The sequence below is a fragment of the Solanum dulcamara genome, chromosome 8 (assembly GCF_947179165.1).
Source record: "Solanum dulcamara chromosome 8, daSolDulc1.2, whole genome shotgun sequence".
NCBI classification, from domain to species: Eukaryota; Viridiplantae; Streptophyta; class Magnoliopsida; order Solanales; family Solanaceae; genus Solanum; species Solanum dulcamara.
In genome coordinates this window covers 63816771-63840921 of record NC_077244.1, presented here as the reverse complement: position 1 = coordinate 63840921, position 24151 = coordinate 63816771, and the positions used below count along the sequence as shown (strand labels likewise).

The following is a 24151-nucleotide window of genomic DNA, read 5'->3' as shown; positions in this document are numbered from 1 at the left end:
CCACGTAAAATTCTCGTATCCAATTTATTTTCATTATTTATTATCGTATCAAACTTTAGTTGTAGTACTTTCTCCCCCAACACTTTCTACCCTACGAGAAATAAAGGTTTTTTTCATCGTGAATTAATGAGAAATTTATGCTATAAAAAAAGATTTTTCCACTTCATTTCCATCAAACCAGCTCACTTGGAAACAAATGATAGAAAACAGATTCCTGAGATTTTATAGGGTCTCTCCAAGAATTGTTCACCTGTTGTGGTGATAAGGGCAGCTCCTTTTGAATCTCTTCTTTTATTTTCATTATGAGAATTATATATATGGATCAATTTACATTATGTGGTTTCAAGTGTTCGAGCATAATGAACCAGTTCCTAGTGTAACAAGTAAAATGAATCGTGTCAAATGTATTACAGAATATAGGACAAGATGTCCCAGATATGCTAATGTGCAGATTATGATTTAATAATAGAATATGTAGGTTACTGCATTCTAAGCATATTTAATTTATACGATTAAGTTATTTTAAAATCAACTTAAACATAAATTATTTTTTACGAGGATATCAATCCTAAAAGACCAAAATAGCATAGACTTCATCTTTCTATTTTAATTTACTTTAAAAGTAATAAATCTTTATATTGTACACTACTAGTATATATCTCATTTTTAGGGGATTAACCAAACTTCCGCCAAAAGAAAATACATATGCTGCCAAAAGAATACATATGCTAATAATCAAATAGTCCAGTTATCATTAATTATTTTTTGTTATGATTCATGGTAACTTTGTCCGCCAAGTAAAACTACCCCTAAGACTTAGAGATCAAACAAACATATGTATATATATAAGTGGCTTTCTCAACCAAGAAATTATATTGTTGGGTTTCTGTGAAGGTTAAGCTTTAAAAGATACGGTGTAATTTGAATTTCAAAATGGAAGGAAAATGAAATTTGAAGAAAATTCATTTTTTCCTGTAATGAAGAGGAGAATTTTTGTGCTTATAAATTGGGGGAATTTCAGCATATAGTCATTTAAAAATATCTTAATTATGTTTCATAGCTATAGTTTGCTAATTACAATTCATAGCTATAGTTATAGCAGTGTTTGTATAATTCGCGCAGCATTTGTATATGTTTGTATAATTCGTTATACAATTCGCAGGTTTTGTATAACGTTTGTATATTTCACTATACAATTCATGCACAACATTTGTATAATTTGTTATATAATTTGTAGTGTTTATATATTTTGCTATACAATTCAATTCGTGCACAGCGTTTATATAAATCGCGCAAACTATACAAAACTCAATTGTATAATCGTGTGAATTATACAAAACTCAAAATGTAATTATAGCTAGATGTTTACCGCGAGCCATAATTAATTCAAACCATAACTATATTAGCTAATTAACTAGTATATATTTATTTATCCGCATAATTTTCCTTATATGGAAATACTTTTTTTAATTAAAAGAGTTGAGAAGCTAGAGAGTCTCCCCTCCTATTGTTGTCATCGTGACTAGTGATTTTTTAGGGGGGAAAATCCGCGAATTTAATTAAATAATTTTTGCGTAAAAAATGAAAAATAAATTTTGTCGATAAAATTTATCAATCAATCACGTTATTTCTCAAAATCAAAGGTGAAGTCTTAAGAATTTTTTCACCAACTACCTCGACTCGGCTTGTGTTAGTTGAGTTTGCTCTAAAAGTTCTTTTTCGTGGGCTTTTACTTTGATGGCATGAGAATAACAAAAATTTAATTGGAGTGAGGCCAAATTTATCTAGATATTAATAATGTAGCAAAGAGAAAGCCAGTGATTGCCTAGGAAAGTGGCATCTTATTTGCAGTCTGAAAGGGACAGTGTTGACAGCAGTTGAGTTGCATAGTTTAGCAAGTAGCAGCAAATAAGGTTGAACTTGTGAGCCCTTACAAAATAAGTTGATTGATGATTGCATTGATTCCTAACGGATGACGACCACTCATATGTATACTCATCATTATCGCTTGCTAAGATTTGAACACTTTAATTAATTTATTTAACATCAAATTTATATTCTCAATTACTTTCTCCGTCCATATTTACTTATTTAAGTTTAACTAGGCACACTACTTAAGAAGTAATAAATAGAAGAGTAATTTTAATAGTATATTATTTATATTAATTATAAGTCATCTAAATGTTGAAAAAATGAATATTAGTTAATAGCAAGGATAAAATAGACACAAAATGATAAATTATTTCTTGGTTTTTCAAATTGAACAAGTAAAATTAGACAACTATTTTTAATATATTGGACAAGTAAAAATGGACGGAAGAAGTATAATCTTAAGCTCAAATATCCATAACTAATTATAAGTCTTCCTGCAAGATAAGTAAACACAGAGAGAGCCTGTGGGAAACTAAAGCAGAAATTTAATTAATTAGGTGCAATTCACATAGAAATTTGCTTATGTTTCAAAGAAAACGATTAATTAGTAAACAACCAACTTTCGCAACTAATTTACAATAAAAATCTCATTATAAACTTATTTAGCTATGAATTAACGGGATTATAAGAAAATCCAATTACTATGAGTGTTTAAGCGACGGATTAGCTAGAAATTGCTGATATATTCTGTAGTTAATTTCATACTTACATGTAGTGTTTGTTGTCCAACCAACCCACGTAGTCATTTTCAGACAAGGGTAATTTACAAATTCGGCATAATTCAGTAATTTGATAGTGACATTGTAATTATATTTAAAATTCGATTAACGTATAAATATTCAATAGATTGTTTTTTCTAGAATTTTAGAACTTATAAACTCAAAATCTTAAAGTACTCCCCTCTGCTTTCAAAAGTCCAATAAGAAAATTAACCAAAAATAAAATTAAAAATAAATATGGTAGCATAGATACCGTTTAAAGCTAATTTATCTAATTATAATACTCAGATGCCACATGGATTAGTGTCTAAAGAAAACAACATGGTTAATTAATTAAGACAGAAGTTAACAGCTTGCATATAATAAGGTCATTATTAATCGAACCAATAGATAACGTTGACGCCATTTTATATGTATTTTTCATCTTGAATACCTCAAATTTGCATGTGCAAGAGAAGAGCAGCTGTTCTGATGGTTGTTCGAAATCATACATTAGATTAGGGGCAGAGTCACAAATTTTAATTTTTGAGTTGACGATCACAATTTTTTAAGTTTATTAAATTTTGAATATATTATTTATACATGTTAAGTAAATTCTTAAACAAATATGCATAAATTAAGCAAATATTTCCTAATTTTTGTAATTTTTTTACTATGAAAGTCTAAATGAAGAAGTTCTATGATTGTTTATAGCAAACTAAGTACATTAATAGATATATAATGTGTCATTTTCGTATTATAGATATTTTATCACTTACCTTAGTTAATTAAATGGGAGTCTTGGATATGGTGGCGTTTAGGGAAAATGATGGAGGAGAAGTATGCGCAAATCATGTTGTGTTCCTATTTTTTGTGAATTAAAGTGTTTGATTGGGCTTGACATTTATAAAACAAAAAAAAGGCTTTTTGGAATTTGTAGAATAAAATAATCCCTTTATTTCAATTTGATTGTTTGGTTTAAGAAAGTAAAGAAGATTTTTGAATTTTATGGTAAAAAATTAAAGATATGTTGAAGCATGAATGTATCAAAATATTTTTTAATGTTATACCTTAAACATATCACATGAAAAAATTAAAATTAAAAAATTATTAAAAAAAAAGAGAGACATTATAATTTTTAAAAATACGACTAAAAATCAATTCAAATAGACTCTAAAAAGAAAAAAATTGTGACATATATTTAATAAAATCGGGCCGGTGGGAGGGAATAATAAGGTGTTGAGTGTGTGATTCATGAAGCATTAGCTATTGTTTTTTTATTTTTCATCGGATGTCTTTTTAAGTTCATATTGAATCTACAATCAATTCGGAGATGGCAGGCGGAGCCAACAAAGAGCATCTTTACTTGGATTTAGGGATCCAAAAGGTAAAGAAAAGTAAGCAAGAATAGCAGAGTTGCAAAGCTAACTCTTATAGGGGAAAGTACAAAAAACAGTGCTGTAGAGTTGTCCTTATTTTTGGCCGATCCAACATAAGTGCAAGTGCCCCCTAATTGTGTCAGCGCTAACCTCGCGCCCCATCACCCCCTCTCGTTTTTTGCGGTCAAACCATGTGCTTTTCATTAATAGGTTCGTTCTTTTTTTCAAATCAGATGATTAGGAGCTAAGCTAGAGTAAAGTTTATGAGTTTGAAGGAATTTACTATGATTAAAATTCCTTATTTGTTACTTTCCACCGTTTATCTTTATTTATTCACTATATTATTTTGAAACGTTCAATAATATTTGTCTAGTTTATAAAAACAATGAATAATGCATTATGATGTATCTATTTTTTTTTTACTTTTGCTATTAAACAGTTTAGATGACTTCTATTTACTAAGAGTCATTTGATAAAATTATTCATATAATTTATTATTTTTTAATCTCTGTGTCAAGTTAATGGTGGACAATTATTATGAAAAAATTATTAGTAATTTAAAATTTAATAATTTATTTTAAATTTATAAAATTCAAATTGAAATAGGTGTAACTAGCTAGGCCTATTATTTGGTCAAAAACACTTCAATCTTATATTCAAATTGTGGATTTAATATACTTTACCCAAGAGTCAATAGACAAGTACACAAATCGCTTCTCGTTGGATTATATTAAAATATTAATTAGCAACCTTGTATTTTCTATGTTCTCTTTGGTCAATGTTTATTCATATAGTATCATGTACTTCGAAAGTCATGTTAGTTTTATTTGTATTAATCACCATCCCTAGAAGAGCAAAATTATTAAATTGAATCATGCCCTTTCATTCAATAATATATAGATACATGTATACATCTCCAGCACTGAGATAATTGAAGAAATGAAACTAGAGTTACCCATAGTTATTTTTTTAAAAAAAGGTGTTAGCCAATGAGACCAAAGGCAGATCACGGGGGAAAATAGACCCGCAAGATAGGGCGGATTTGACAATTTTGATGCATAATGGACCCACAGACCAGGGTTTTGCTAAAACTGAGGAAAGTTAAGGAATTTCACACGAACTGAAGAATTTGCACAACATACATAGAGTATAATGGTGCATGTGGTTATTGGAACATACATAGAGTTTGTTCATATGCTTTTTAAAAAGAAAATGGCACTATCATAGAACAAATGATAGCTAGCAACACATATATAAGAACATAACGTTGCATGCAAATAGTAGTTTTTATCTGGTTTGGGACTTGATTAATCTGGGTCTACACAGAAAAAACTTACTTTGGGATAAAACTCTCTCTACTAAAGCGACTTGCTTTATACCCAAGAATCGAATTTAAAATCTTTGATTAAAAATAAATAAATATTTACCACTCCATCATAATATTTGATAGTAATTAAGTAGTATAGTTAAAGACATATGGTAGGAATATTTCATTTTGAAGAAAAAAAAGGGAAACGCTTAACTAATCAAGTATAGTATCTACGCATGTGAGGAAGAGAAGGTTTTTGTTTTCTTCTTAGTCAACGAAAATGAAGAAAGTTTATGTGTCGAGACAGACCAACGAAATGGACAAGAGGTATATTAAATACGGAGTGAGGGATCTAGGGTTTCTACAACTAAAACATTTTACATGATAACTTGAGAAACATGAAACTCCAAAAATAAAAGAAATACTTTAATAAAGGACATAGAATAAACATTTTTTTCTCACTTGATGTTTGATAATCGTATAGGAGCCGTGATTATTTTAAATTTATTGCGTAAGGTCTATTATATTAAAGGAAGAAGAATTTTCTATCAAATTTTTTTACATATTCAAAAATTAAACAAAGACCGCTAATTAAGAACGGACAACATCTATCTGACCACCACAATCAGATTAAACAAGTCAAAAACAACACGCTAACTCCTATAAGAGTTAATGTACTAATAACAACATTAAGAGACTCAATAAAATAACCAATTCATATAAAAGAATGTTAATCCTTTTTTAAAGAGTCAAAACATATATTAAAAAGATATCTAATCAAATGAGTAAACCTTAATTGGTTTCCCTAATTGTATGCACCACATGGAGAGAGAAACAAAGATAAATACTCACTATAGCATCTACTGCTCCTTCCGTCCTATTTTATATGACACTCTTTCTTTTTTAATTCGTTTTAAAAAGAACAAAAAATGTTACTTTACTATAATTGAAAACTATTTAACTTTAAAATTTCCTTAAAAATTTGCAATCACACAAATATCTAAGGATTATTTTATACCATAAATTTCAAAAATCTTTTTTTTTCTCAAACACCTATCACACACTCTATTTTTGTTTCCCTCCCCCGTGCCAAACCCGGTTGCCCCGCTAGCTAAGTCAATGAGGGCACGTAAAAATGGGACAGAAGGAGTATTATTACACCAAACAAACAATTTCACTTACTTTAACCGTTAAATATTAAAGTGGGAACATATCTTTTACAACCGTGACTAAATAAAACAAATATGTACATAAACAATATATCTATATTGAATGCAAGATAAACTATTATGGGGAGAGAGAAGGGAGGACCCATATTCCACCGCCCATTAGCACGCATAATATATAAGCAGAACCAAAGACATATATGTACACATAACCCATAGTATCATATATGGCCGATCTAACTCTCTTCTCTTAGTTAGCTAAACCCTAACACAAAAATTACCTTTTACTTACTTGTACTTCAATTTTTTTAGCTTCTTCACTCCTTTTCTTGAAGAAATTAAGTGTAGAATTGAAGTAAAAGGCTATGGATGAGGAAGGAGAGATGTCAAGAAGGCCAAGAGGACGACCCGCTGGATCAAAAAACAAGCCCAAACCACCCATTATCATCAATCGAGACAGCGCCAACGCCCTCCGAACACACATCATCGAAATCGCGGACGGTTGTGATGTAATGGAAAGCGTATCCAATTTTTCGAGAAGAAGGCAAAGAGGAGTTTGTATTATGAGTGGAACGGGAAATGTTATTAATGTCAACTTAAAACAACCAGCTTCACCTGGTGAGATTGTAACTCTTCACGGTCGATTTGAGATCTTATCTTTATCCGGATCTTTCCTGCCTCCGCCAGCTCCCCCAGCAGCTTCGGGGTTGACTATTTATTTAGCTGGCGGACAAGGACAAGTAGTAGGAGGAAGCGTGGTTGGTGCGCTTATGGCATCAGGACCGATTGTTATTATGGCTGCTTCATTTAGTAATGCGGCTTATGAAAGGCTTCCATTGGAAGAGGATGATCAGAATCCTCTTTCAATGCCAGGAGGTACTCTGGGATCTCCTGGCGGACAACAACAACAGCAATTACTAGGCGACCCATCAATGTTTCATGGGACGCCGCCACCAAACCTTCTCAACTCAATTCAATTACCTCATGAAGGATATTGGTCAACAGGCCGACCTCCATTCTAACTTGAAGGAATTTACGGGTATTATTGTTTCATGAGTTTTTTTTTTCTAACTTTTTTTTATTACATTGAGAGATCAAGAAAGTGGATAATATGAATTCAACTCACACTTATAATGTCGAAGATTTCCAGTGGGACCACTTAAACTTCCTCCCTCTCTATCGAAGAGTACTTGTTAGGATTTATTTTTAGCAAAAGGAATTTTTCAGGCCGTTGACCATTTGAAGTAAGTTTGTAGTAATTCTTTCCTTTGAATACTTCTTACTTTAAATTACATCCTTTTTTTCCGACTAGATTTTGGCATTGTAATTGGTTTATTTAATGATGAAATTAATGCTTTGTACTTTGATCAAAAATTATGCTAATTATAATCTGCAATTAATTCCATAATCATAGATCATGATATACTAGATTGCAATATTGATTAGGAGTAACTAATTCTGTAATTCATGAGTATGTTTTTTCTTTCCTGGCAATAGCAGTATATATCTACACAAGCTGACCTCATAGAATAAAGAAGTCTTCTTTAATTGGTAGGTTTGGTAGGAAGGAAAATGTCTTTTAGAAAATAAGTGATTCCCTATTTATTTTCGTGTTGCGTGTGTAATTATAAAAATATTATCATAAAAGCATTTATATATAATTTAAGCAAATATTATGAAAGTTTGGAGTAGGGGTAGGGGTAGAGATGTAGGGTGGTGGGGATGAGAGTATGGGGTGGAGGTGAAGATGAGATGTGTTGCAGGGTGGAGATAACATAATTAATGTGGAATACCATCTGCGGAACTTGTTTCTTCTACTTTCACTAGAGAAATCATTTTTCTTTTTTGAAGAAATCTGTTTTCCAAGTGAAAAAGTTTTTCAAATATTTTGACCAACGGAACATGAATATACCCTCCGAATACATCCTTAAGAGGGCATTTGACCATGAAAATTGTGAGTATTTGAAAAAAGTAATTTTAGTTTTTCAAAGTGAAAATGATATTTGAAAAAAATTGTGTTTGTCAATGAATACCCATTGGATTTTTTATTTTTGTTTTAATTATTTTTATTAGTAATTTAGAGGGGGGAAATTTTAAAGGTTTTTTTTTGGTATTTTTAAAATAATAATATGTTACAAATAGTTTGAAATTAACTCCCTATAATGATGTATTATCTCGACGTACTTTTCGTTAAATCATGAGTTGTCTGACTACTTCAACGATGTGTGCTACAAATTAATTAGGAGGATTTCAGTTCATAATGTTTCATGGTCAACAATTGATTAATTAATTGTTTCTAGGATGGCCATGAAATAATTACTCGTTAATTTAGCATAAACTTATAATAATTAGCAGTGCTTTTTCTTTGTCATTTTTAAACTTCCCTAAAGTCGCTTTTTGTAAACCCAAACTTTGATTATTTTTTTCTTCCCTTTCCTAGCTTGTTAATTAAAAGAAAATGCATATGACTTATGAGAATGTAATCCTTTAATTTATAATTAACCCAAACATTATTACATAGACTAAGAACATCATAAGAAAAACGAGTTTAAGAGTTTATACAGAAGTATGAAATGTTTGCTACGTCTTGATCTAATAAGCCTCCCCATATATATAGCATGCTTTATTAGGTACTCTCTTTAGTCCATATTAACTAAATTATAACACGGATTCATCAACAAAAAAAAAATAGGACATAAATTAAATATTACTTTAGATTTTTAGTTTTTTAGTTATTCTCAAACTATTTTTAAAAATAAAAATAATTCAAAATAAAATCATAACTATCAACAATTAAATCCAGAAATACAATATGTAAATGGTCCAATAATTAGTCATGTTCATCAAATATATTTGTTTAGCCCATTTTATTGGATTGAATTTTTCTCCAACTCCAACCCAAGCTAAATAGGTGTGGTGCTAGAATTACAAATCTCCCATCATTAATTTGAGTCCTAATGCAAAATTACTTTTGAGAAGTAAAATCCACTTTTTCCAGATAAAAGCACAACTTTGACTATTGGAGCATTTAATTAGGTAGGTCTATAAAGATATTCCATTTATCGATCATTTAAAAGTGGAAAATTGTAGCTAGATATATACCACTCCCGCTATTGCATATTAGCTGAATTTCTAGAGCTCAAAATAGTTGAATTGTTCAAAGTTCAAGAGAAATATTTGAAATTTTTTCCATGTTTATCCTTTTTATTAATGAAGTTTTATAATTTCTCAGGAGTAAATTACACTACTTACAAAGTTATACTCTAATAAAGGACTACTTGTATTTATGATTTCATATTTAATCATCATTATGATGCTGATTAAACAAAAGGGTAATAGAGAAAAATATGGTTCAAATTTTGTCCTTGAATGTTTTTCTTAATATGTGTGCATTACCTTAGAAATTCAACTAATATGGAATAGAGGCAGTAGTATATTAGAAGCACTTTCACTGCACCAAAAATCGCTTACAGCGGCAACAACTATGTACATTAATTGTCATTGAATTCAATATCGCTATACGCTTTAGAAATATTTATAGAGAATGTTAATTGCCTTTTAAAAAAATATAATTAACGATAATTAAGCTATTATTATTAATTAATTACCATTAAAATCCATTTTTTGAGTAATATTTCAACTGAGTGATCAACAAAAATCTGTACATGATGTATGACAGATTATTTGAGGCGGCCACGATAATGAATTTTGGCCTAATTATAGCAACTTTTTGAAACATCTTGATAATTTCTTTACTTTGACATAAAAGTCAGTCTCATTATAATTAGCAAAATTTGAATTGACCCATGTTTACTTTTGTAATTTTCTGTTAATTTTACGTCAGTGACTATATGTTAAAGTCGCTTAACATTATAGTATGATAAAAGCGTCCACAAAGAAAAGTTAAGGTAAAAAAAAAAATGAAAGTGTGATGGATCTTGTGAATCTTCATTTGTTTCCTTTTCTTTCTTTTAGTTGACATTTTCTCTTTTTAAATACACATTTTATTTTATCATAATCTTTAAAAAAAATTATCATTTAAAAAAATATCAAAAATTCCCTCTTAAATACATCATTCCACTTTCGCCGATACATTTTCATCTCCCTTCTCATATATATCTCTCTCCTCTCTGATACATCCATCCCTTATGTATTCAAATGTCATATCCCCTCTCTAATACATCTCTATTTCTTCTCTGATACATTTCTTTTCTCTCGGATACATTCCTATTTTATGTATTCGGATGTGTGCTGATGTATCCAGAAGTCCAGTGATATGTTCGAAATTCATAAATTTTAAGAAATTTTTGTAATTTAAAAAAAAGTAGAAAAATAACGTAACTAACTCTTAACATTATGAGATTTAGGTAAATTGCACTAAATTTATTTCACTGTGGAAGTAGAATAAAGTTATACAACACTATGTATAAAATTATATAGGTATTACATATATCAAAAAATGGCAACCAAATATAGTATAGTATAAGTTACTCAATATTCTATACGGAAATCAAAATACCAACCAAACGTCGCATTAAATTATGCTTCTTCGAAACTTTGATCGGCCCTCTTTGTTCCATTTTCATTTTTTCTCATGACCAGAGTAAGTGCTATTGACATCATCAAGATGCAATACAATGTAGGAAATTAACATAGAAAAAGAAAAGAAGCCATGGAAGAAGAAAAATGAAAAATAGAACAATAGAGTTTGAAGATTAAATTTTAATATTCGACATGTCGAAACCTGAATCATTTCAAGTGAATAATATATCAAAATACTCAAAACATCAAGAGGATCTCATAACTAAAATTTGGGACTATTTAGAGGAGATTTGAGTTGGTCGGGATTGAAAAAAATAGCTCGTTGAGAAAGATGAATTGTTTCAATGAATAAATATTGTATAAAAAGTGTATGTAAATATATATACATCTATGATGCATAATTATACATTATATATACATAATTATAAATTATTTATACAATATTGATACATTACATATACATACGACTATTTAGTTGAATTTTTGTCGCCTATATAGTTGCATAAGAAGCCCTATTAAGATCCTCAAAATTTGCTTGTTATATCCATTAAACTTTCTATGATCATATCCAGTTCAGTTAAACTCGAATAATAGGAGTGGTGCTCCAACGATTATCATAGATGCATCAATTTATTAATAACAGAAGAATTTTACAAAAAGTATTAAAAATATATAAATAAATAAATAATGTAAGGAAACGCAATATATATATATATATATATATATATATATATATATATATATAATTAATCCATCTGCATGGTATGATCTTTGAATAAGAGTGTCACAACTCAAATCCGGGTGTGATGACACTTATTCAATCCCACCGAACAAGTCAGCCTAAACTCAACAACTACGAAAAGATAATACGGAAGCAATTTAAATAAGATAGATATATAAAAGCAAAAGTCTTAATCAACGTAAATAATCCCCCTGGTTGTCACGTGTACAAACCTCTAAATAAACGGAAATGAAAGATAAGTACAAGTCTCAATGTCTTTGTCTCTCGAATAGAACAAATCGTAGTAAAAGGAACATGAGAGATCATCCGCATCAATCGTCTACTTCTCAAGTCTCCTCGAAACCACCGATAAGAGAAAGGAATACAAAATCACGGTTCGGGCTTGGAACCTACATAAGTGTAGATAGCAAGGAGTGAGTACCAAACAACACGGTACTCGACAAGCCAACTTACAAAACAAGGTAAATCTAATAGAACACTAAGACTCCTTTCATCCCAACTGAACCTTCTCAACTACAAACCTGCACATAAATCACCTCAATCTAGAGTACACATTTCAATAACACGTGAATCAATAATAGCTCATCAGCATCACCAAATAGATCACATCAAGATCGAGTATATCAATCACAGAAACAACAAGGGGTATATACACAACTTTGCGATGACAGATAAGATGTGATGTAATGCAATGTGATGTCAAGTGACGAATGTCTGTCCTAATGATACACATCCGCTATAACTCAAATCGAAACCCATAGGGCCGGAACACAAGAGGTCTATGTATCCTCCGGAACCATTTTCCATCGACATAGTCATCATTCGTAGGAACCATTTCCCATTGGCATAATTATCAAGTGCCGAAATCATTTTCCATCGACATAATTATCAATTATCGAAATCATTTTTCATCGACAGAATCATTAATCGGGTCTCATCACAGTGTTCCAAAATCAATGCAAATAAGCATATTCACACAAATAATGAGAATATGATAGTGTCCACAATCAGAACGCAATTCAATCAATACAATTCACATCACATTATCAATAGTACATTAACACCACCATTTACATCATTCACATCATTATAAGTCATCAAAGTCTTTGTTTCATTACCAATTTCATCAAGTTCATAATCACATTAGGGCTATCATAACATTTCATCGAGTTTGTTATGTCGGAAAAAAATGGTTTAAAATTAATTTCAATTGTTAGAAAAAAATCAATTTTAGAAAAAGAAGAGTTGCCCATTTAATTTTTTAAAGAAATTAAGAAAACTTAATTTAAAAGACCTTAACAAATTTAAGTCTTAAAAATTAGAGAAAATGGGTAAGGGTTCAAATTTCCACTTTGAGAAGGTGTTAGCACTCAAAATGGCCGCTAACGTACGGTTATCTGACGATTTAAAAATTATTTGACTAACTTTGAGAAAATTATTTATAAGTAGTAAAGATAAATATATTTATTTGAGCAATAAATCAACTTGAAATACTTGAGATAATTTATCAAAAACATATACTCTATTAAATGACTAAGTAAATGAATTTTAAATAAGTTTAAAGAGAACTAGTAGATCAAATATATTTTAATTAAATTAAAGGCGATTAAGACTTTGATTAATTAAGAAAAATCACTTGAGCTATATAGGGAAAAATCAATTTAGAGAAAGACACTTTAAATTAAATTGATTTGAAAGAACATCAATTTAAAACCTTTAAGATAATTTGGAAGAAAATTATATTTGTTGAAATGTTTAAGTAAAAAAAAACACTAAAATAAAAACATTTTTAAAGAATAAATTAACAGAAAATATGGTTTCTCTTTTAGGGGAATTCAATTAAGTTAAACCAAACTAAATCAACTTCTACGCAAGTATAAATAAACGTAAATAAATAAATAAATTATTACAACCCCAATTAAATATAAATGAATAAAGTATGAAAATTTGGCTCAACACTTAGTTTCTATACGCCTGGACTAAGTTATTGAGTCACATGCATTTTGGGCCTTAGGCCCAATTCCACTATCTATTGCGGATGTATATACACTGTATATCAGTGTATACATCACTATTTTCATGTATATCAGACTGTATATACACCTTATACAGCCTATTTTCAACTCCAGCAACCTGTAAATCAGCATCTCTTTTTATTTTTTTTGAAGACGGTGACTCAAAAAAAAGAATATTTGGGCCTCCATGGCTCAACGTCGAAATGCAAATAGGAGAAAGTCCATATTGGACTCAAATGATGGTTCAGACAATAAACAAAAAGGATAAATTAGTAAATGAATAGAGAGAAAGAAATTGAAATATGATTCCTATTAATTGAATAAAGTATACTTAGACATCTCATTTTAAGTACAATTACTAGGATCTAAAGAAAATCAATATGAAACTTACATCTAAGGTTGAGATACCTCATTAATTTTAATTAATCATGTGTTGTACTAAGAGACCAATTCATGCATAACATTTAATAATACAAATATGAGCTACTGTATATTAACAAACAAACATATATATATGGCATATGCATTATAACTTCACAGTAAATGAATAGGGACAACACAACTCATGATCCAATTATCACTAAATTCAATTTGGTATGGTGAGTACTTTGAGGCATAAGAATAAAATATCAAAACACACATATGTATAGATGCATAACACTTAAAAGAATCACATATGAACATAATAAGACAACAAAATGACTAACAACATGCATATATGTAGAGTGTATATATATATATATATATATATATATATATATATATATATATATTCAAGTAACTAAAGAACATGAAATTAACCTATACATTATACTAACTCAAATTTTAAAGCAAGATTAAAATCAATTAAGCCATTAAAGTTCTAACTAACTAGTAACTTAAGCATATATTCATTATCTAAATCATGATAAAAAGAAAAAAAAAAGAAAAACATGAAAATCTATATCGTCAAAGAAAACTACTTGAAAAAATAATGAACGAAACTAAGAGCTTTCACATATTTGATAAAAATATCATTACATTTAAGCAAGACAAGAAATTTCTATGATTGATTTAATTAATCATAACAATGCTAACTAAAAAAAAGGATTACGAATCAACTAAATAGAAAACATCAAATAATTAAATAAAATAAAATTAAAAAAATATTTTATCTCTTTTCGGACAGCAATTGGGACGACGAATTTGAAGCTTCTTCACCACCACAAATGGAGTTCCGATGAAAGTTTAAATTCAAAAATAAGTGGACTCAAAATCTTTTTGCTATAGGAATACTATTATTATTTTTTTTAAAAAAGAAATATTGATTCTTTGTTCTTATTAATTTTTTGTGTAAAATTCAGCTCCTATTTCTCTTCTCTATTTTTTTTTGTTTTTTTTGCAATATTTTTGTTCTTGTTTTTTTTTCTATTCTTGAATGTTTTTTGGTGTTCTTAATGAAAAAATGGTGAATGTTGATTTCTTCTTTCCTTTGATATATTTAAGTCTTTCTTATGAAGAAGATGAAGGGATTTTAAAAAAAGAGTGAGGTTGTGGGAGTAATGATAGGGTTTTTGAATAATGATGGATTTGTGGAGTGAAACGGGGGAAAAGAAAAAGGAAAAAGAAAAGGAAAAGGGTGGGGTGTAGGGAACGGTGATGTTTGGGAATTTAAAAAAAAAAGAGGGGGATGGGGGGTTTAGGTGGGACTGGGAGGTGGAAAATGAAAAAGAAAGGGATGGAGTTAGTATTTTATAAGTATAATATATATGTATTATAGTGAGTTGGTGTTGTGATGACTTTGGGCCCGAATTTAGGCTAAATAATGTCTTGAAATTTAGTTAAGGATGGAGCGAAAAAATAATTGGATTTGTAAGGAAAATGACCACAAAAAAATTGATAACTTAGTCAATTAAGCTTAATAAAATAGCCAAACTGATTTAATTATGAATTCAGCTAAATATTAAATAACACGAATCGATAATAATTAATTAATGAGCTTCTTAATTCTATAAAAATAAATTAATTAACTTAGTTATAAACTAATTAATTCAAAAATATAAGCTATTAATTTACGAAACAGTAAAATTAATTTTCTTTATCATTTTTGAATATTTATAGAAATTAATAATTATATAGATAATTATGTAGATATATATATATATATATATATCATTAAAAATTATAAGAATGATAAAAAATTCTTTAAAAATACACTTAAAAATATTTTGGTATTTTATAAAAGCAATTACTTCAGATTGTTTAAAATTGAAGAAGTTCAATAACTAATATACGTTTGTGGAGAGACAAAATTGGGTGTCAATAGAGTTCACATCAAGTTCAAGTCAAGAAGTTCATTTTTCTGATCACATTCATAGCACACATAACCTTTTTATTAACCCCGATTTTTCATTAAGCATAGTTCATATGATTAAAGTCCCATACCTCATTCTCATTACTCCCTAACGCACAAACAAAAGATAATTCAAGAGTTCTACAAGATTTATGGGGTTTTAGGAGTTCACTTGCCTTAATCAAATACCGGATCAATCAAACAATTGAGTCTTCCCCTTCCAAATAGTGTCCAAATCACCGCAATCTAATCAAATAATGATTCGCAATCAAATTCCGGAACTAACAAAATCAAAATCATGAAATTCGAAAAAAAGGAGTCAAAATGGCTCAAAAATTTGATTCCAAAAATGAGACTGTAACACCCCTCAAAATTTTTCCAAAGATTCGGACCCTTCTTGTGTTCGGGAGGGGTCGAACCCGAGTATCTTGAAGTATATTCGTGAGTTAAGATGAGTCTCTGAGGGACTGAGCAGTGTTAGAGGTGATGTGGGGTTACCAAGGACCCCTAGGACCGAGCTAAGTCCAAAAGATCCGTCGTGGCTAAGTTTAGGATGAGTTCGTATAAGGGTCGACTTTTAACGACCCTATCTTTTAAAAGACGTCAATCTGGGTGGCCCACGACCTATCAAATTAAAGGTCGTCGAGTCTTCTTTCCAACGCCACCAAAAACGTAAATTTTGGAGTTCGGAGTCAAAAAATATGACAATCCTAAGATGAACTAGAACGGCAGGAATTTCATTTTTGGCCTGGGTTGCAACTGATGGGGAAATGGCCTTGGCGTTGTAAGGGCGTGACGCGCCACTATCGCGCCAGAAACATGCCTTAGTAGTTTGGTCCTTGGCGCGACGCGCCACTAAAAGTTGTGCAGGGTTTTTCAGGCCAAATTTCCAGAACCCAGAAAATATGGCCTTGGCGCTGTAAGGACGCGACGCGCCACTATCGCGCCAGAAACATGCCTCAGTAGTTTGGTCTCTGGCGCGGCGCGCCACTACGAGGTGTGCAGGTTTTAGGCGTGTTCAGCCTGGCGCTGCAATGGCGCGACGCGCCACTATCGCGCCAGGTGCGTTTTTAGCCTATTTTCAGAAATTTTGAGGAGGGGTAATTTGGGAACTTACCCAAGTTATATAGGTATTGCCCTTGGTCATTTTGGGATCAAAAATTTCCATCCCTCTTTCTCTCTAAAAGCCCTAGAAATTCCTCTCTCCCTCTCTCTTCTTCATCTCCTTCTTCTTCTCCATTCTCAACAAAGATTTGTCCCAAGAGCTTCAAGATTTGAGTTCTCCATTGAAGACCCAACATCAAGGTTTTCTCCAAGTCTTCACTAAGGTATGTAAGGCTATCTAAAACATGGGGTGAGTCCACCCATGTGGCCTACTCTTGCTTTGAGGTTAGATGTCCATAGAAATGGAGTTTCTTGGTATGGTTTATGCTTGTATGAACTTTGTCCCCTATGTATTTGATTCTATATGTGTGGATGTTGTTGAGCCAAGAAGTTCCTAAATTGAGCCTTTATGTGAGTATGAGTCGATGAAGATGAGTTGTTAAATATGTTTTATTGATCTTCTTAATTATGTGGATTATGATGAAGGATGTTATTTTCTTAAAAATGTTGCTTATCTTAAATTGTTGACTTTAAAGCCTTGGAGTTGTGATGAGTTTCAAAGATTGAGTAAATGGATAGAGGAAATGATTGGTTGTGCTTATATGTTGCTATAAATGTGCATTCAAATTTCTTTTGAAAGATATGACTGAGATTGACCGGAGAGTATGATTGGAAAAGATTTGATCATGATAGAGTCGATGAGTTGACAAGGTTGTAATGAGACTTGTCGATATGATTTGATTGAGTTGATTGGATGGAGTTTTATGAGCATTGAGTCTTGGGAGGAGTATCGAGCACCGAATTGGGCAAGAGTAAAGTCCATACTCGAACCCAATAACTACGTCGCCAAACGTAGGAGGGGATTGAACCGTTAAAGTCGGATGTTTCCCCAAAATATTTATCCTGACATTATAGGACTTGGTTGGATTGGATCCATGATTGGTTGATTCGTTCATACCCTGGCAAGGTATGAACGGACGCGGCAACAACGTCGGTTTATTGTACTTTCACTGGCTCATAAGTGATGGTTGTCGGGTAAGAGAAACTCCCAAATAAGTCTTGATAGTACTCTGAGTCGGATTGAGTCGAATTGTATGTGATTGGTCCCGTCTAAATCATATCCTTGTTTAGACTTAGGGCACTTGATTGAGTTGTTATTTCCCTTGAGTTGAGATTCCGAGTTGATTTGTTTTTCTCTGATGTTCGTTGTATTCGGCCATTTTACATACTCGTACATTCCATGTACTGACGCCATTTGGCCTGCATCATTTCATGATGCAGAGACAGGTACTAGAGGTCATCAACCGGCGCTCCGTTGAAGATCCACATACGCTCCCAGCTAGTTGGTGAGTCCTCCTAGTTCCCGGAGGATGTCGAGTCTTCTTGTACAGTTTTGTTGTCATTTCCTTTATTTTGATTATTGGTAGCCATGGACTTGTCATTGGCACCTCTTGGACTTAGATAGAGGCTTCATAGACTGGAGTGTGGGGAGGTTGAACGGTTATTTTTGAGGAGTCTTATTTTATGTGTTTGTCGGGTTTATAAATGTTTGGCCTTCGACCCTCATATTGCGAATAGTATTTCATTAATTGAGTTTCCGCTAAGAGAATGTGATTGAATGAATGTGTGACTGGACCAGGTGGTTCGCTCGGAGGTCAGAAATAGCCTTCGGATGCCGGTTACGTCTAGGGTACCCTCCCGGGACGTGACAGAGACTTAAATCTCAAAATTTTACATGAAAACATTCTTTGAAGTATTTGGAACTTATTGGAAAAACTCATTTCAGAAACGGAGTTATATTCAACCCCAAATCACCATTTTATCAAAACTCAAGTTCTTAAACTAAAACCCTCATTTCTTGAAAAAAAAAACATTGATTTATGGTAAAAGTCAAGATATAATCATTGAAAAATGAAGATTAAAGGTTAAAACAACTTACCCAAAAGTTTTTCCACAAAATCTCTCTTTGAAATTGCCAGCCACGAGTTCTCAAATCACAAAATAGTGAAAATAGCTTATTTCCCTTCTTTGGGAATTAACTATTGTTCAGGCATTTTTTCCTCTTCACGAACATGCTCCACTTGCTTCGCTAACGCGGAGTACACTAGCCCGAATCTTCACGAACACGGGAGGACATTCGCGAACCCGAAGGTCACTAGGTTATCCCCCCACGAACGCATCGAGGAGCACGCGATCGCGGAGGTCATCATATCCTACCCTTCGCAAAAGCGATCCAGTGACCCGCGAACGTGAATGAAGTTAGTCCAAGCACCAAATAGCAGCAACATCACACACAAGCTCCAAAGTTTCCGAATGTAACTTCGGAATTCGTTCGAAATCTCGTGAACACAACCATATATACTACCTTATTAAATTCGACGTTTCGGACTCAATGAAATCGTTGGAATTCAAATTCGAGGTCTCCTTAACCCGAAATTTATTTAGTCTCAATCAAACTAGTTTAGGGCTCAAAATAACCAAAACGCCTTTGGAGCTTCCAAAAAATATACCGAAACTCTTCTTATGCCTAAAATCACCTATCGAATCCGACGAAATTATCAGAAATCCAATCCGAACATTTGAGCTCCGATTGTTGACCAAAGTCAAATCTTAGTCTAAAATAACTTCAAATTCCAACTTAAGACCTCAAATCTCCGAAACAACTTCAATTTCAGAAACGACGACCCTTTTAGACCAAATTCCACATTCCGAAGATGACAAAATTTCATTCTGACACTCATAGCTCCGGTTGGTCCCAAATACCACTTTTGAACAACTTAGGCCTTCAAAATCCAAAAACTTTCAAAACTCTAAACTTTTCAAAGCATTTTCAAAACCAACACCAAACATTGATAAAAAATGACTTGGGACAACTATCAGGAGGGGGTAAAACGATTATTTTGTGAAAAATTTCAAAAATGTCCTTCAAGATTATTACTAAGAGGTTGTTAGTTGACTCCTCTTATACAAGAATTGCTTTGCAACTGCTCGATGCACTACTCACTTAGAAATCTCATTAGATACTTTATCTTATATATTGCATATTTTATTGCGTAATTTCTCCTTTATATTACTTTTTCTTCTACAACGCACCAATATATATATATACTAGTTACGAAAAATTCGTATTGTGCACAGATTCAATATTTTTTCACGATTTATTTTTTTAATTAAATGATTTCAAATCATCTTATTAAGTATAAAATAAATACATGATAAATGTTATTAATATAGATAAATTTTAAGTGATAAATTATTTTTAAAAAATCTCTAAAATAAATTATATATATATTTGTGTAGTAGTAAAACATCTCATTCTTTTTTGGGGAAATTTTCAGAAACAACTAACATTTGACCGAAATTAGACCCAATGAAACCATTTCAAATCATAATAAACAAACACTTTTAACCCATTTTCACAATAATTGTATTCTCACACAATAGGCGCGTGGAGGAGTAAAAATACACCCCCAAACCAATGTAAAATGTCATGTGGCACTGCCAATTTAAATTTTCTTCTTTATTAAAAGACTCACTTCTCATCTTCTCCAAAACCTCCATTGAGAGATGTTAAAGAGCTTTCCATCTACAACCAAAAAAAAAAACTCTCCATCTTCAACGGAATTTTTATTTAGCTTTACTAGCTAGCTTCAATTTCTTCTTTTCTTATTTTATTTAAAAGTTCAAGCCTTGGAAACAGCCTCTAGCAGAAATGCAAGGTAAGGCTGCGTACAACAGACCCTTGTGGTCGGGCCCTTCCCCGGACCCTGCGCATAGCGGGAGCTTAAGTGCACCGGACTGCCCTTTTTTTATTTTATTTAAAAGTTATGAAATCAACTAATTTGCAAATTCTGAAAGTAATTGCAAACAAATTTCAACACTAAATCAGTGAAAAAAAACATTCAAACTCAAAGCAGTCACTAAACTAACACTATATACATATGAATAATAGATAGCACAAGAAAAAACATTCAAACTCAAAGCAGTCACTAAACTAACACTATCTACACATGAATAATAGATAGCACAAGAAGAAAATAACAACAGATCACTACAAATATGATTTTTCAAAAAATCTTCTTTCAAGAAGTTTCGACCAATGGGTTTTCCACATCTCAATTCATACCTATTGAACACTACTATATAAAAAGAACCTTTTTTTAATCAAAATTTGCATTCAAATCAAGAAACCATTGACATGTGAGCCTTCACTTCTTCGTTTTGACTCCATAATTCAAGAAATTATCACCATGAAGCAAATTTATCTTGACTATTGAAATGCTTTAGGGTTTTGATCATCAGAAAAAAAAAGAGTAGAGTGAAAATTTAAAAGGGATTTAGGTTTAAATGGAGCGGATCAGGATTAAAATGTGAATGAGTCAAGATTTTATTCAATTTTTACTAAATGGGTTGAAAAAAAAAAGTAATTATATTATTAATTGGGGGTGAGACGCACGCTCAGGTTTTGAGAATAAAAGTTGTGCAAAAAGTGTGTATTTATTATGATCTTGAAATGTTCTGCGGGGTAATAGGACGTCCGTAAAGTTAAAGTGTCTTTTAACAAATTTGGGACAACTTTAGGTGTCACTTTATGTCTTAACTTAGAATACAAATACATAATCTGAGCATCAACATTGTACAATTGATTGTATTCATAGAAAAATATATGAATGTATCAAGTGTATTCATTCAAAAGTACAAAAAAGATACATAGAAAGAAGAAGAATGATACAATTATATTCATTCAAAAATATTTTTTTAAAAAAAACATAAAAAGAAGAAGATACTTTTATTAATTGTATCATTGTATTGTTGCATCAACTGTATATTTTCAACTGTATCAATTGTATTTTTGAATGACGTGGATATTAAGCTTTTATTGTTGTGTTTTTAATTTAATCACTAAATTAGTCTACTTAATTCTTTGCACCTATTTTGATGTAGCAGTTATATTTTGATCCATTCATATTTTTAGAATTTTATAATTGAATTTTGAACCCCCAAGAGTTGTCATTTGAGGACAGGAATAATACAAATACATTTCATGCTTTAAAATCAAAACCAGGCCGAATAGACTTATTCAATGATCACCACTTTGATCCCAAATTGTTAGGGTTGCTTCTTATAAATTCTCAAACCTCTACAACATCTTCCATATAATTTTAAATTAGTTAAATGTCATATTCATAGCAACTCCTTATATTCCTCAATATAATTTTATAAGATATTATATTATAGATATTTTGATCACCTTTTTTTTAGCATAAGAAGATTCTCTTCTCTTATCTCTCTATATTTTTTGTCTATTTTCTTATTTCATATTGAAACTTGTAGCTTTATTCTTTTAATCTTTTTTTTTCTTGCATTTTATTCATCTTCAACAAAGAGTACATTATGATTTTGAGGAAATTTACAAAAAGTGATTTAACCTTTTCTAAACAAATAAGAGGACAACAAGCTATCTTGAGATGCAGAAAATGCAAAATGCTAAGAATGATTACTTGATCATCTAATAAATATAGCCAAGAATTATAATTTTACAGAAGAAATCCGATATTTACACACACACAAAAAAAAGTGGCAGCCTTTAGGAGAGCTTCATTTATAACATTGTCGAATAAAATTAAAACCCTTTAATCTTGCAAGTAAATTGTCTTTAGACATTTGTAACATATTTCAGTTGAGCATCTTAATATATTATAAAATATTTTTATTAGTTACTTTTGATGTAAAAATTTTTTGCGTGTGCTCTCAAGTGTCTATTATGCAGATAAGTTAATCACTTCAAATATGTCACATCCTTTAATTATACACATTAATCTTAATAAGTCATGAAACCTTATGCATGTTTTAATTGATATTGACGTGTATAATTAAATAAATAAATATATTTTTAAGTGATTAATTTATTACCACAATAAACCATTTTGCAAAAGCTTTTCCAAAATATGAGAAAAAAGTATCTAATTATAAGAACACTTTATAATTTACTCATATGCTCAATTGGAGTATATCATAATTTAAGTGTCTAAAAAATTTTTACAAACAAATATAAGTGCTTATCGTTGTAAACAACCTAAAAATTACATACATGAAAAATATTATTATAAATCATAATAGTACGAATATTTGACAATAATTTTTTTTTAAATGAAAAATTATCTAATATAAAAAATGATTTGACTCCCAAGTAATAAAATTTAAAACGGAATAGAGGTTGGATTAAGTACTTATTTATGGAATATAAGTTGTTATGTTTTTCCTTTTTAGAGTTAATTTAATTAATTTTCAAAGTTAAACTGTATTAGGTGAGTCACACGAATGCCCCTATTTTGTGGGGATTTTTAAAATTTTTTCCTTCAACAATAGTCAAAATATCTCTTAATAGAAAAAAAAAATTGTGAGACACAAATTATATCTTACAAGGTTAAAGAAATTCACAAGGCAAAATTCGAAAGATACAAATTTTACTTTCTGAACATTATGCCTTAAATATGTTCATATTCCACAAGTTATGCCTACTAATTATGTCCATGGCACAAATTCAATTTCAGAATAAACAAATATGCCTTATGAGACATAATTTATTCCTATAGAATTTTTGCATCACAAGACAAAAGTTTTCTAAACTTATATCCTGCGAATTAGTATTACACAATTTATGTCACACAAGGTAAAAATACTTTGACCCACTAACTTGAGCGATAAAAAAATGAAGACCGCCCAAAAATAGAGGCAATTCGGGCAAAAATTTAAATTGCATTAAAATAATTTAATACTTTCTTCGTCCAACAATACTTATCCATTATTGACTTTGTATAATTCTTAAAAAACTATAAATAGGAGGGTAATTTTACCATATCACCCTTTGAATATAATAAATACAATGTCTTGAAAAATATAATAGATAAATGACTAATAATTAATGATAA

The 24151-nt window shown here is 30.7% G+C and overlaps 1 protein-coding gene across 1 annotated transcript; it reads left to right on the top strand.

The window, feature by feature from the left end:
* Positions 1-6682: 6682 nt before the first annotated feature.
* Positions 6683-7784, top strand: LOC129900476 (AT-hook motif nuclear-localized protein 22-like). Its single transcript, XM_055975460.1, has one exon. The coding sequence runs from the start codon at positions 6850-6852 to the stop codon at positions 7504-7506; it is 657 nt and encodes a 218-aa protein (XP_055831435.1). The 5' UTR covers positions 6683-6849; the 3' UTR covers positions 7507-7784.
* Positions 7785-24151: the final 16367 nt, after the last annotated feature.

Coding starts and splice junctions, on each gene's coding strand:
- LOC129900476 (XM_055975460.1), top strand. CDS start 6,850: ATGGATGAGGAAGGAGAGATGTCAAGAAGGCCAAGAGGACGACCCGCT.